Source organism: Magnolia sinica, chromosome 6 (assembly GCF_029962835.1).
Source record: "Magnolia sinica isolate HGM2019 chromosome 6, MsV1, whole genome shotgun sequence".
Classification (NCBI taxonomy): domain Eukaryota; kingdom Viridiplantae; phylum Streptophyta; class Magnoliopsida; order Magnoliales; family Magnoliaceae; genus Magnolia; species Magnolia sinica.
In genome coordinates, this window is record NC_080578.1 from 99,894,137 (window position 1) to 99,910,332 (window position 16,196).

The 16,196-nt window shown below is 37.9% G+C and overlaps 1 protein-coding gene across 6 annotated transcripts in view; it reads right to left on the reverse strand.

Annotated features, from left to right (window-relative positions):
• LOC131249257 (2-oxoisovalerate dehydrogenase subunit beta 1, mitochondrial) overlaps window positions 1–3,320 on the reverse strand; it is a 57,435-nt gene extending 54,115 nt beyond the window's left edge. For all 6 annotated transcript variants that reach the window (XR_009172773.1, XM_058249908.1, XM_058249907.1 and 3 more), the window contains exon 1: window positions 3,079–3,320. Coding sequence is in view for 5 of the 6 variants with exons in the window: in XM_058249908.1 (XP_058105891.1) it covers window positions 3,079–3,263 (185 nt within the window). In the remaining variant the exon portion in view is untranslated. The remainder of the gene's footprint in view (window positions 1–3,078) is intronic.
• Between the last annotated feature and the right edge of the window lie 12,876 nt (window positions 3,321–16,196).

A 16,196-nucleotide genomic window follows, 5' to 3' on the forward strand; every position in this document is an offset into this window, starting at 1 on the left:
AATAGATGGACGGCATGGATGAAACACATACATTATGGTGGGTCCACATAGCACCAAGTGGCAGGGGAATAGCCAATACGTTTCCAATGGAAACCGTGGACACGGATTCACTAGGGAAAAAACCTTTTGCATGAAGTTCCAGCGCTGAGATGTATGGTGGCGTCCACCGTGATGTTTATAAGAATTTCAATCCATTCGTTCATTTTTAGAGCTCATTTTAAGACATGTAACCAAAAATTAGGATGATCAAAAACTCAACTGGGCCCTGCAAGATGAAACAATGGAGAAAGAAATTCCTACCGTTGAAACCTTCCTAGGCCTCTTGATGTTTATATGCCATCCAAACTATTTATAAAGTCATTTTTACTAGGATGAAGTGAAAACACCAAAATATTAGACTGATGCAAAACTTTTGTGGCCATATAAATATTTCAACGGTGGACACTAAATCCCCACTGTTTCCTCTCGTGTGGCCCATTTGAGTTTTGTATATTCATTAGTTTTGGTATGATGTTCTAAAATGATATCTAAAAATGGATGAACGGGTTGAATTTATCACAAATGTCGCAGTGGTCCTATCCAGAATCCTTACGCAGGATCTTACTGCAAAAGGCTTTGGCAGGAAATCTGTGTCTAACATGAAATCGGATTATGTACCGAGTCTTATTGTACTAAGTAAACTCTATTGGGCCCACTGTGAATTCATGTGATTTACCCATGCCGTCCATCCGTATTTTCATATCATTTTAGGAGTTGAGCCCAAAACTAAAGTATATCAAAAACTCAAGTAGACCATACCAAAGGAAACCATGGAAGTATTGATTTTCACCATTGAAGAGTTTCTAAGCGCCCAATGATTTTTATTTTTCATCCAAACTGTTCATATGATCACAAAGACATGGATGAATGGAAAAAACAAATATCATTTTGATATAAAACTTCCATGGGCCCCAAAAACTTTTCAGCTGTAGAATTCAATTCACACTATTTCAGGTGGTGTGGTCCACTTGATCTTTGGATATGATTAATTTTTATTGTAAAACCCTAAAATTAGATGATAAAAGAGATGGATAGAGTTGATACAATGCACGAATGACAATGACGGTGGGCTCCACAGACTTTACTCAATTAGCTTACCCTACTGAGTTACTCAGCACGCAAACCGCATCCGTTTAACGTCTCCGTTATAGTTTTCATTAAATGTACCTTTTCTAATATATTTAAAAATAGTGATGAAGTGGCACTTACAGTGACGTTGACCAATGAAAACGCTGGAGGCAGGGAATGGGAATTCCGCAATCCCCAGGAGAAATGGAGCAAGAAATGCCTACCATTGAAACCTTCCTACGTCCAATGAGATGTTTAAATTCCATCTAAACCGTTCATAAGGTTAATCCCACTGAGATGAACTTAAAACACAAAAATACTATCCAGATCCAAAACTTCTGTCGGCTGTAGGTAGGTTTCAACGGTGAATGTCATTATCCCCACTTTTTCCTGTGGTGTCGTCCACTTTAGCTATAGATATGCTTCAATTTTGGCATAATGCCCTAAAATAAGCCGGAAAAATAGATGGACGGCGTGGATAGTGACACCTACCTCATGGTAGGCCCACATAGCGTGATGAGTTCCTCACAACACAATCCGCGTCCTTAATTGACCAGGGCACCGGCGGGGAACCGAAACGTCTTCAACCATTGTTTTACCAGTGCATAGAGCACCCAATCTTTGTGGGACCCATCGTATTGTATATCTAAATCTACTCCGTCCATCAGGTGAGACCTCTTATTTCGACCGTATATGCGAAAGATGAACTCGGTGGATAACTCTTCTGGGCTACACAAATGAGAAAATTGAAAATTGCTACTCCTAAATCCCTTAACCAAGTTGGATCCGACTGATTTTTGTGGGTTACACCTAATTAACAGGTTTGATGAAAGATACATGCCATAGTGGCCTCACAAACCAACCGATGCTTAGAATCTCCTCACCATTGTTCCCTTTGGTGTGGCCCACCTAATTTGTGGGTGTCACTGATTTTTTAACCAAGGGCCTATAATTGAGAATAGAACCAGATGAGTGGAGTGGATGCTATATAAACAACATGGATGCAGTGAATGCTCCCATGGAAAATTGTATTTTCCAAGTTAACCAAAGTAACTCCTGCTCTTGTATGTATTGCTATTAACCTTATATTTATTGCTATTAATCCAATTCAATAAAACCCAAGTGGTTGTAGGTTCAACCTGGTGGACTTGAGAGTGCCTCTTTATAATTGCACGGGTTTTGCAAAGTGTGAAAAATGGGGTGTGTTAATTAAATTGAAGATTAGTCATAATAAAATAAAATTGTGCTCATCCCAAAATGATTATTTTACAGATAATTAGAGATTTGTTGAATATCATTTTGATATCACTTATTAATGCCCACACAATTTATAAGACCTTCACAAAAATCGAAGATGAATGGTATACATCTACTGGGCTGCCTAACCACCACCAGAGAAGAAATGTTTGATCACCCTTTTAATTCTACAGTTAAGATGTCCTTAATTACGATTAATAGCTTAGATCATAAAGAGAAGAGCAAATGGATAGAACCTATAAATATATTATCTCTCCATTTTTTTCTTGAATTTTTTTATGGGATTAATGAGAAACTCCTCTTTTGTATACTTCTCCTTTTATAGGAAATGATAGGAGCGTTTGGAGGTTGGGAGTTATTGGGTCTTATCTAATTCCAAGTTTGAAATTAAATTAAAACTTTAAAAGCTTAAAACTTAACTTCAAATTGCAGAGGGAGAAAAAAAAAAAAAAACAAAGGGAAGAAAAATTGTGTGGACCTACCCATCAAAATGCCATTCAAATTAAATTTAACATATTTGCATCATTTTTTTTACAAACTACATAGTCTACATAGTCAAATTCTTCCAAGCATAGAAAAAGACATTTAAATAAATAGAATTTAATCAAAATGTCTTTAAACTTAATTCAGAATATCAATATCTAGAAACTCCACTCAAACATTGAAGAAAATGAGATGTAGGTGGGGTATCTCAAGAAATTCTGAGAAATGTACCGAGGATCGGTTTCAAGAGCGATATAGAGGGCTTGATTGATTGCAGAGAAGAGGTTGGTGAGCTTCTTCCCTTCTATTGATGGCTGCTTCTGCCCTTTCAGAGTAGTAGAAACGAAAGATGAAGAAGAGATTTTCCTTGCAAAATTTGAAATTGGCCTTCCCAAACTCTTCACAATCATCGCCATGCAAATGAATTTCTATAAAAAGGAATAAGATAGTTAAAATTTTGAAGGATCAAATAGTAACTGGAGTTTTTTTTTTTTTTTTTTTTTTTTTGCAACAAGTGCTTTTATAGGGAGGAACTGTATGGTTGTTGGTTCGAAGATGGATTTTCAATTTGTACTAGCGGATTGCGTACTGAGTAACTCAGTACACTATGCGTACTGAGTAAACTCTGTGGGGTCCACTGTGATTTATGTATTTTATCTACTCCGTATATCCATTTTAACAGATAATTTTATTTATGTACTTTATCTACTCCTCTTTAGCCTAAAAATGAAGTATAGGTCCATAGAAACAGTGTGTACTGACATGTGTGTTAACTAACAAGCTAACAAGAAGAAAAGTCCCTAGAAACAGTGTGAAAGATTTCAACGGTAGTAGTCATTACTCCAACTGATACCCCACACACTCACGCTGGGTGGAATTTCACCACCTATGATACTCGAACCCTGACAGAGGGTTGAAATTCCTCGGAGTCTTGTTATGTTACGTATGTATTTGCAAATGAGGGGTGGTATTGCTTCCTGTGGTGTAGTCCACCGGAGAGTTTGATCTGCCTCATTATTAGGCTCATGTCTTACAGTGATCTCGCAAATGAATGAATTTCATGGATAAGATACAATCATGGTGGGGCCATGGAGCTTATCTTGCTACCGACTAATACAAGCTAGCCATGTGTCATGGTACAACGGAAGCGGATTGCGTACTGAGTTAACTCTGTGGGGCACCGTCATTCGTGCGTTGTATCAACTCCGACCATCCGTTTTATCATAAAATTTTAGGGCTTTAAACCAAAAATTAATCATATCAAAAGCTGCAGTGGACCACACCACCTGAAACAGCATGAATTGAAGTCTACCGTTGAAAAGTTATTGGAGGCCCACAAAAGTTTTGGATCAAGATGATTTTATGTTTTCCCTTCATCCATGTCTGTGTGATCTTAAACAGTTTGGATGACAAATAAACATCATTGGGCCTTAGAAAGGTTTCAACGGTGGAAATCAATACTTCCACTGTTTCCTTTGGTATAGTCTACTTGAGATTTTGATATAATTCAATTTTGGGCTCAACCCTTAAAATGATCTGAAAAAACGGATGGACGGCCTGGATAAACCACAGTGGGCTCAAAAGAGTTTACTCAGCGTACTGAGACAATCCGATTTCTGGTACAACACGTGGATCGGGTGTTATTCGATCGCGCGTGGGCGCGGATTAGGTACTGCCCCCGCCTGTTCCGAGCTCGGGACAGCTGGAGGCCCCACGGGCCACTGAGGGGCTACCATGATGTATGAATTTTATCCACACCGTCCATACATTTTTTCATATCATTTTAGAATTCTGTACCAAAAATAAATTACATTCAAGTTTTAAATAGACCACACAGTGGAAAATAAATTCCTACCGTTGACAAATTCTCAGGGACCACGAAAGTTATGGATCATGATGATATTTATTTTTTCACTTCATCTAGATGTATATGAACATATCAATCGGTTGGATGGAAAATAAATGACACGTGGATCTAAGAAGGTTTCAATGGTGAGTGTCCTTAGCACTGCTACTTCCCCTGGTGTGGCCCATTTGAGCGTTGTATCAGTCTTATTTTTGGTACATCATTTTAAAATGATATGGAAACATGGATGGACGGTGTCGATAGAGTCATACATCATGATGGCCCCTCAGTGGCCCGTGGGGCCTCCGCTCGGGACAGGAGGGGGAAGTACCTAAACAGCGGTGAAAATCATTATCCCGCTGATATTCATGGTGTGGTCCAGTTGATCTTTAGATATTATTCATTTTTTTTGGATAATACCTAAAATGATCTCTAAAAATGGATGAACCATGTGGATATAATAAATATATCACCGTGGGACCCTTGTTACTTTGATATTCTTTGTACCGTTTATACAACTCGGAGCTCGAGGAGCGTCAGCGATCATCCTACACTAACTATATAGCTAGTGTGTGGTACACCAGCCAATCCCCTTCCGGTGGGTGGACGCGGATTGGCTACTGACCGGCTACTGAAGTGACCTAACTAAGTTTTGTGTGGCCCACTATGATGTATGTTTTGTATCCACAAAGTCCATCCATTTGGAGAGACCATTTTAGTACACGAGGCAAAGAATGATTCATATCCAAAGCTCGAGTGGACCCAACATAGAAAAAAAGTGGAGAGAGTGATGCTCACCATTAGAAATTTCTAAGGGCCGCAGGAGCTTTTGATGAAATTGATATTTGTGTTTTCCTTTATTTATTATCTGTGTTAACTTATGAAGAGGTTGGATCTCAAATAAACATTACGGTGAACCTTCCGAAGGTTCCAACGGTGGCATTACTCTCTCCACTATTTTCTGTGGTGGGGTCCCCTATAGCTTTAGATCTGCCTAATTTTTTGGATAATACCCTAAAATGATCTCTCCAAATGGATGTACGGTGTAGATAAAACACATACATGGGATTAGCTACTGAACTTGATCTGGCTACTGAAGTGATGTCACCACATTTTGTGGGCCCCACCATGATGTGTGTGTTGTATCCACACTGTCCATCAATTTGGAGAGATCATTTTAAGGAATGATCCAAAGAATGAGGTAGATCCAAAGCTAAAGTGGACCCGACCAGAGCAAACAGTGGGGATTGAATGCCTACCATTAAAAACTTCTCCGGACCACAAGAGTTTTCGATCAAGCTTATATTTGTGTTTTCCCTTATTCCATGTCTATGTTAACTTATAAACATGTTGGATCTTAAATAAACATCATGCTGGGCCCTGGGAAGGTTTCAACGGTGGTCATCACTGTCCCCATTGTTTTCTATGGTGGGGTCCACTTAAACTTTGGATCTACCTCATTCTTTGGTTCATACCCTAAAATGATCTCTCTAAATGGATGGATGGTGTAGATACAACACATACATCATAGTGGGCCCAAATAACATGGTGATATCACTTCATTAGCCAACTCACTACTGTCGAGTTCAGTAGCTAATCCGCGTCCGTGTTTGCCTGTCCATGGGGCCCACCTGGATGTATGTGTTGCATATCCTATAACTTTCCCAACTAATTTTATAATATGTATAAAAAATGAAGGACATTCAAATCTCAAGTGGACCACACCTTGAAAAACAGTGGCCATTGATCGTTAAAAACTTCTTGGGGCCATAGAAGTTTTGAATCAAGATGCTATTTATAACTGTGTGACCTTATGTAAACATTATTGTGGACCGTAGGATGCTTTCGATGGTGGCGTTCAATGGCCACACTGGACGCAGGAGTACCAAAAAAGTGCACATGCGGATGTACTGTTCATGGGTCAACTTCAGCCATCGAACCTGACTACCTGTTCCCCTGCTGGGGTAAGCTGTATGGGCCCACCAAGATGCTGGTGACAAATCCACTCGGTCTATCAGCTTTGCAAGAAAACTCACATGGGCCGTACCACATGAAATAGCCGGGATTGAACGTCCAACGTTGGAAACCTTGTGGGAACCACGGAAGTTTTATATCACAATGATATTTATGCTCACGGTTAATTTGAGTGGCAATAACCGTATGAACGGTTTGGATGGTATATAAACATTATGGTCATCACAAAGAAAGTTTCAATGATAACAGTGTCGGTTCCCACTCTTTCATTTGGTCTCACGTGAGGTTTACATCTTCCTATTTCTAGATTTTTCAACTCAGAAGCACGTGAAGCCTTACAAGTTCAGTAACTTCAGCACCAAAGCCAGACAAGCCAATCTCTTGCATGTTTCATGCGTTTTCCATAAATAAGATAAGGGAGATATCTACGAAATGAGAAAGCCGGTTTGAGTAAGAGTAGTACGAGTTTTTTTTTTTTTTTTTGAAGGAATTCGATCTAGTCAAAGCCAGGCTTTTGCATACATGTTGTTATCTTAATGTATTGTTGCAAAATTGATAGACGCCACAGTCATTTCTGTGGGCCCCACACAACTTCTGACAACAAGGGGCGACAATGGCTCCACAGTTTCAACACCCTGTCAAGGGTTCGAGTACCCATAGGTGGTGAAATTCCACTAGCGTGAGTGTGTGGGGTTGTGTGTGCGTGTTAAAAAAAAAAAAAAGGTCCTCTCCCTTTCAGTATGGATGAGAGTACTATCTGGCAAATGTGGACCATGTATTTTTGTTGTCCTCCCTCAATCATTGTGGTCCACAGTAGATAGTACATTGTCCCTGGTTCATTTCAATTAATTAGATTTACTTAAGGCTCATTTAGGAGATTTTATTTGGAATGTATTGAGACTCAAATTATAATTACACTAAAATTAAGGTGGTACTGTATCTTTTGTTGTCAGATGTCTTAAATCGGGAAAAAATTTTACTGCGCACGATCGGTTGTGAGACTGGTTCGACCAGTCGTGGGAGTTGCACGACCGGTTGTGGCCTGCTCGACTCAAAGTCCAACGACTTGGGTCTTTTGATGTCCGAAATGCTCGACCGGTCAAGGGGATGTTACAACCTGTCAAGGGGGTCCCACGACCAGTCGTAGTTACGTAGATTCGTTTTCGAATTTGTGCGGATTGCGGATTTGAGTCCTTTCGCAACAAGGATGCGGAAGGGAGTTTCCTAAAACTATAAATAAGGGTCCCTAGGACTATTCTAGAGGATGGAAAAAGCTTTCTAAAGGGTTCTAGGGTTATCAAAAGGTGTAGCAAAGTAAGATTCAAGGTTGTTTGAATCGAGTAAGTCGCTCTCTCTTGTAACTTTCTCTTCATAGTGGATTTCTGTCGCTTTATACCGTAGTTTTTTCCTGAAAGGGTTTTCCATGTTAAAACTTTGTGTTCTTCTGTGATTGTTTATTACTATTGAATTGCTATCCTAGATCTAGATCTGTGTGATTCCGCAGAATAAATCCCCAACAAGTGGTATTAGAGCAATCGTTGGGGCACAGATCTGAATCTGTAAGATTAGTAATAATGGAAAACGACAAGTTTGATATTGAGAAGTACTCGGGCAAAAATAATTTTGAGTTATGGAATGTTAAGATGATTAGCCTGTTAACCAAGCAAGGCGAGATTAAGGCTCTTGAGGAGTGGAAATCTACCATGAAAGATGATGAATGGAAAAACCTTGATAGCAATGCTTTAGCCTCTATCTGTATATATCTCACGGATGAGATTCTCTATAATATTTTGAGGGAGAACACTGCGGCTGATTTGTGGGCAAAGTTAGAAAACATCTATGTAAAGAAGTCCTCTGAAAATCGCCTACACTTGAAGCGGCAGTGGTATAACTTTAAGATGGCAGAGGGTGGAGATTTGGAGGCTCACATCAACAATTTTAATAAATTAATTTGCTTGTTGGATATGGAAGAAGTAATGAAAGATGAAGAACAAGCATGTATGTTGTTGAATTCTCTTTCGGCGTCGTATGAGTCATTCAAGGACACCATGTGCAGCACGAATAAAACCTTAAGTGTCGATACCGTTATCTCAGCCCTTCAAGGGAAGGCTATGAGAAAGCTAAATGGCGACATGAGGACATCTTCTGATGCACTGTTTACAATGGGTAAGAATTCTGAACAAGGTACGGGTTCTTCAGGTTATAAATCCAAATCCAATGGCAAAGGCAAATGAAAGATAAAGTGCTGGAATTGTGGGAAGGAAGGACATGTGAAGAAGGATTGTGAAAATCCTAAATCTAAGAGAGAAGATTCTGAGGCTTCATACAGAGAAGCCAATGCTGCCACGTTAGATGGATCGAGTAGATGTGATAGTGATGTTTTTTCTGTATCTTCGCTCAGACGACCATATGATGATCGTAAGGACGAGTGGATGTTAGACACAGGAGCATCTTTTCACATGACTCCTCATCAGAGTTGGTTCACCAGCTACAGGGAGTGCAATGGTGGACAGGTATTTATGGGCAACGACATTACCTGTAATGTTGTGGCTGTTGGTTCGGTGCGCATCAAGATGTTTGATGGGGTGGAGCGTACCCTGACTGATGTCAGGCACGTTCCTGATTTGAACCAAAATCTGATTTCTCTTGGTGTACTTGAGGTAAAATGATGCAAGTACACAGGTATTGATAGTGCTCTTAAGGTATCTAAGGGGGCACGAGTAATCATGAAAGCGCAACGACTCTGTAACTTGTACAGGTTGATTGGGAACACATCAAAAGGTGGAGCTGCAGTGGATGTAGCGGATTCCACCTCTGCACTTGTGTGGCATGTTGGGCATGGCCACATGAGCGGGCAGGGTAGGAAGGTTGAGACGCGCGAACAGGGATACAGAGCAGGTGGAGCAGCTACCTGTGAGAAGAATCAAACGGCATGATCGCAGGATATCGGCGAGGTACATGGACGACTCCAATATCGCAAGAGATTCACCTTCTATTCAGATGTCTCTAGGTGAGCCTGGTGCTGAGAAGTATAAGGTGACTATGGGTGAGATGATGGATTCTTTATATCAGACCGACATATGGGAGCTGGTGGAGCTTCTAGTGGACCGGAGAGCGGTTGGATGCAGGTGAATCTTCAGGAGGATAAAGCATAGATACATGGCGAGGTTGGTAGCGAATGGTTATGCTCAGAGAGAAGGGATCGGCTTCTCCGAGATATTCACGCCGACGTTATAGTAGGTGTCTATTAAATCCGTGATTGGCGCTGGTTGGCCAATGTGATCTTGAGCTGGAAGAATGGATGTGGAGTCTGCACTTTTGCAAGGGAAAGTGAAGAGCAGATCTACATGAAGCAACCAGAGCGGTTCGAAGTTAAAGGGGGTTGAGAAAAGACTTTGCAGGAGGTCGTGGTTCGACCTGTCGCCTAGGCAGTGGTTTGATTCCTTTATGGTGAGTCAGAAATTGATGACATGTAGATCGCCAATTATGACATGTCTGAAATCAATGCACTAAAGACTCGGTTAAGTAGGACATTCAGGATGAAGGATCGGGGGACTGCAAAGATAGTTTTCAGCGTTGAGACTTAAGGAGGAGTAGGCTTTGGTGATCATAGGAGGAATACCGTGTGTGTAGGTATTGATCAAGGAGGTGATGGACCATGTAAAGCCAGAGAGCGTTCCTTACGCATCTCTCCTCAAGTTTTCCTCAGGACATGTCTCAAAATAGATGAGAAAAATCAGGATATCTCATGAGCCTTATTCGAATGCGGTTAGCAGTGTATGCCATGGTCAGGATTAGACCGGTTATTTCACAAGCTATCAGTGTTGTGAACAAGTGCCCCGGCAAGTAATATTGGGTAGCGGTGAGATGGTAAGAAGACTACGTCTTTCCTTTTGAGAAGATAGGAGCAAAGATGGTTGGGCACGTGAATTCTGATCCGACGGACATTTCCTAGATCATTCCTGTAGAGAAGTTCAAGGTCTGTGAAACTTCTCTGGGCTTGGCGATGACAGAAAAGAAGGACGGAGTGTGCACGAGAAATTATGATGTAATGAAGAAATAAGAGAAGAGGTCAAGAAGCTACATGATTGAAGATTGAAGACATGGTGGAGATTGTTGTCAGATGTCTTAAATCGGAAAAAAAATTTACCGCGCACGACCGGTCGTGAGACTGGTTCGACCAGTCGTGGGAGTTGCACGACCGGTCGTGGCTTGCTCGACTCAAAGTCCAATGACTTGGATCTTTTGATATCCGAGATGCTCGACCGGTCGAGGGGATGTCACGACCGGTCGAGGGGGTCCCACGACCAGTCGTGGCCATCCTACGACTAGTCGTAGTTACGCAGATTTGTTTCCGAATTTGTGCGGCTTGCGGATTTGAGTCACTTCGCAACAAGTATGCGGAAAGGAGTTTTCTAAAACTATAAATAAGGGTCCCTAGGACTATTCTAAAGGATGAAAAAAGCTTTCTAAAGGATTCTTGGGTTATCAAAGGGTGTAGCAAGAGTAAGATTCAAGGTTGTTTGAATAAAGTAAGTCGCTCTCTTTGTAACTTTCTTTTCATAGTGGATTTCCGTCACTTTGTACCGTGGTTTTTTTCCTGAAAGGGTTTTCCACGTTAAAACTTTGTGTTCTTCTGTGATTGCTTGTTAGTATTGAATTGCTATCCTAGATCTAGATCTGTGTGATTCCACAGAACAAATCCCCAACATCTTTTATTGTGTTTGGCAGCTTGTAATTGAAATGCAATGGAATTCAAGCCTTCGTTTTAGGTGTTTGGTATTTTGAATACGTTGGAAATTTTTAGTATATTTAGTAACTTGAGATTATTAGACTAAAATAACTTGAATATCCAAATTAGTATACATATGTTATATTATATAGAATGATTATGATAAGTCCATTGAAATATATCACCCTAAAAATAAGGAAACTCCTGGCCTTGGGTGAGCCACAAACATAGGAATGAGAAATGATAGACTCATTGTCCATTTAGATACCCCATGTTTGGACAAATTAGATCATTCTATTAATGTGATTTTAGTGATATAGCTATCACTTTATTATACATATGAATCTTTTGTCTTTGAAAAGGGATCTAAAAAGGCATTTCACTTCAATGATACTTGAATATGAAACAGAATCTTAGATTTTAAAACACATCAAGAGTGTGTATTGCAAACACCTCTAATTGGATTTATTTGAAGGTGTGTTTGTTTTTTATTAATTCACCATTATATATACGTATAAATGGGTAATAATTATTTACCAATGTGATTCTAGCGCTACTTTCAATACAGAAGTTAATAGCCTTTTTTTTTTTTTAGTTCTAAAATTGAGGAAAGGTGCGAATTTCATGTGGGGCTTATTGTGATGTATATGACTTATCCACTCTGTCCATCCATTTTGCCAACTGATTTTAGGATGTGAGTTCAAAAATGAGGTAGACACAAAGCTCATACACATAGGACTTTTTAACTTCTAGATAATATTTTCATAAAAATCATGAAAATCTTGCAATAATATCCTTTAATCAAATTTCAACAAAAATATAGCAATATGTTTGAAATCTCAGTGCTATTTATCATGATGGGAATGAAATATCATGGATAGCTTATATATGTATGGCAATTTTACTGATAAGGAAGCGAATAATATTAATTAGATTCAAATAAATATTAGAATATTGTTTAGTTTATATTTTATTTTTAGCATCACGCCTCTTAAAAGTAAGAAAGCGGAGAAGCAACTACATAAGAAAGAGAAGAATTTATATAAGTCTCTTATCTATGGATGTTTACCCCATGTAATAAATACTTCTTGAGTTCTCATTAGAAACATTGAAAAAAAAAATGCTCAATTTAAAAAAGGTTGTGAATTCGTTGTCAAATTCAAATTTACAAGACTCTACACGAATTTAAAAACACAAGATACAATATTCTTCAAAGCATAAAAAAGAAGATGACAAATCAAATAAATAGAATTTCAATGAAAATTCAAATTTAGAAAACTCTACAAACAAATTGAAGAAAAGAGGATAGGGGTATTCTTTGAAACATTAAAAAATACACAAGTCAAACGCCTTTGAACTTGAATTTGGCATTTCCAAATCAAATTTAGAGGACCTACAAACAAATTAAAGAGAGCAAGATATAGTTGTTGTTCGAATCATAAAATAAGGAAAAATAATAATAAATAAATAAATAGAATTTCGGTGAAAATTCTAATTTACAGTACCCTACAAACAAATCAAAGAAAATGGGCATTCTTCGAAAGAAACATACTCACCAAAATAAACAAAATTTCATCGAAACTGAAAGATGACTTGGATGGATAGCCTTGTAGGATCCAACGGTCTACACAATCTTGAGATTATCGCAAAAGCCAAAGATAAACAGGACACATCCAGTTGTCTGCCTAACCACTATGAGAGCAGAGACGCCTGATCACCCATCTTATCTTGCGGTTAAGATGGTCCTAAATTATGATCAATGACTTAGATCATATAAGGGATGGGCCGGATAGATAGAACCTATAGATATATTATCTTTAATTAATTTTGTCTTTTCGATAACTAATGACTTTTTTTTATAGGATTAATGAGAGAAACCTTCATTTTTTATTTTTTTAAAATAGAAACGGGTAGCAAAGTTTAACTAAGGTTAGAAGTTAGCCGGTCTTATCCAATCTTACCATATTCTAATCTCAAGTTTGAAATTTAATTTAAACCTCGAAAGTTTAAATTCAACTTCAAACTTCAAAGAGAAATTAGAAAATGATAAGAGGAAAATTTATGTGGGACCTACCTATTAGTGGTTGTCCACAAGTGAGCCCCATGCGCGCATGTCCAACATTTTCCACTTAATTATGTTGTGGGATAGGTACAATATAAAATGTCCATCTGACTCATCTCATAACAATCAAAACAAAAACAAAAAATCGCAATAAAAAGAATTAGAGGTGTGAGACCAACTAGAACACCATTATCTTCTCACAGGTGTTTTGAGGCACTCAAAAACCGAGGCTTTCCAATGCTTATCTCAGTCCGCAAAACCACACTTGATGAAGTTGATTCCTGATTTAGAATACTATATGAAAATACATACTTATTCAATTTATTGAGTTATTCTCAAAACTCAATTTTTTGAAAATATAGATTTGAACTCTTTTAAAGTAATATTATAATATTACATTTACTTTTTAAAAGAATATTGTTTGAAAAAAAAATGTCAAAATCTCAATATTGTCGGTGGATAAGTCTTCAAGTACATATTAATAGTTCAGGAAACTTGGTGTAGTTGTCATGAGATCTTCCCCAAGCATATGTAATTTAGAATCGACTAACTTGCTTTCCTAGCATAATCGATTTAGACCAATCAAGGACATTTCATTATTGTATATTAAAGTAACGACACTCAATCTCATTTTTTTGTATGCAAGAGGAGAGTAGCTACGGACATAGAGTAAGGAATAGTACATGGCAATGATATTTTAATTCTCCATTAATTTGCACTCAATATTCTCAAGGGCACCTATCATTTGCTCAAATTTACGAATATGATCCTTAATTGGATAATCGACTAGTATCATATACTCCTATAACTCCAGTTCCATTGTCCTAAGGCATGTATTTGATTTTGCACGTAGGTATTACTCAGTGCATCATAAATTTTCTTAGCAATCTCATACACCTCATATATAAGTATGAGCTTCTTGTGTATGGTGTTAATTAGGATGTTACAAATTTAGCGATTTTGCTTACGCCACTTATTGTAGTGGTTTATTGCAACCTTATGTTCTACTAAGTTTTCATCTCTAGTCATTGTTGGTTCCTCATGAACCTCGTTCAAACTATGAGAAATGTTGTCCTCATTTGAAAGTCATCTGACAATGTGGGATCAATCTTCATACTTATGGCCATCGAACTGTTGACTTTTAAGTTGTTTGAAAATTAATGTCTTGGCATAAATCATTATTTGTATATGATCTAACACATTGGCATAAACCATCAACATTTCTATATGTTACATAAATTTTCAAGTTACAGAAGTGACCGATCCATCTTAGATGAGATCTGAAAGTCCACATATTCGAATGGGCGGTGCAAATCAATTAAGTTCTCTAAGATAAAATAAATAAGAGGCTTCTACGACAATATATTTGTATAACTTACAACCATGTACATGTATCATTTGGTAGAAGAGAGGAGCTCCCACTTTTGTTATACATAACATTTAATCAATAGAATAATCATATCTCTAAGTTTTTTTTTATTTTTTAATTATAAAAGGGGGCATTGATCTAAACGCATCGAGCTGAATTATAACACATATAATAACTTTATCATACGAATCAATGAAAATAAATGCTAAGATAAATAATGTATCTTATCATCACCATTAACTGTTATCATTGTAATGAATTTGATTGTCATGGTTAATGATCACCATTGATGATGGATATTTTCATCAACATTAATCAACATGGTAAATAATGGTTCTGATCACTAGTGGACACATGACCAATAGTGATTAGATGAACATTATAAGGGATTTGTATTCCCATGCACGCACATGTACACTATATAATAAAAGGAACATGTGGGTTCATACATTTTGGTCATCATATTCCAAATGTGTGGCCCACCTAACATTATCACATATATAGATATAATCACAATATCAAATTCCATAATCAAGTTAATTTAAATTCAAAATTTTATTAATTTATGCTTTTTATTTAATACATATATCGATCACCATAATGACAAGAGATTTGATCCTGTTAATTAAAAAAATAGACCTTACCAACGGTTAGATCTTCCCGAGAAAACCTTAAGTCGCTTCCTAATCTTTAATCTAAATCAACCCACAAATAAGCGATAAAAGACCCATATAAATATATGCATAATCTTAATAAGGAAAGTCCCCTAGGCTTTGAATGAAGCCCATTTTGATTTGTGCACTATTATGGGTCCCATTTAGTCTATCCAACTACTTTGGATTCCATAGAATGGTCGCTAAACTCTTCGCACAATTATGGTATCACAAAATACCATCCAAATACTATGAAAATGATTAATGGACCTAATTCAAATTTAGGGCCACTTAATGAGACTACAAACAACATGTGCAGCAATGCTTGAAATTAATGGGCTTCCATAAGTGGAGCCCATAATCAGGTGTAACACATTTGGCCAAAAAATGAATTTTAGTACACATTATATTAAACCCATCAGGTCCATTATCAGGTCCAAAGACTCATTTCTCATTCTCTTTTCTTTTTTATCTCTTCTTCTCTTTTATTGGGCCCCCTTTTTAAATTTGGACTATGCAATGTATCCATAAAACCCACTTCATCATGCCTAAAACAGGACATCAGGATGTTAAGCAATACCAAGAAATTCATATATCAAAGGTTTGAAATGAAAGACCTTGGGGACGCCTCTTATTTCATCAGCATTGAGATATGCCGTGACAGATCGCGTGGACTGCTTAGCCTATTACAGATGACCTATATTGATAGGGTA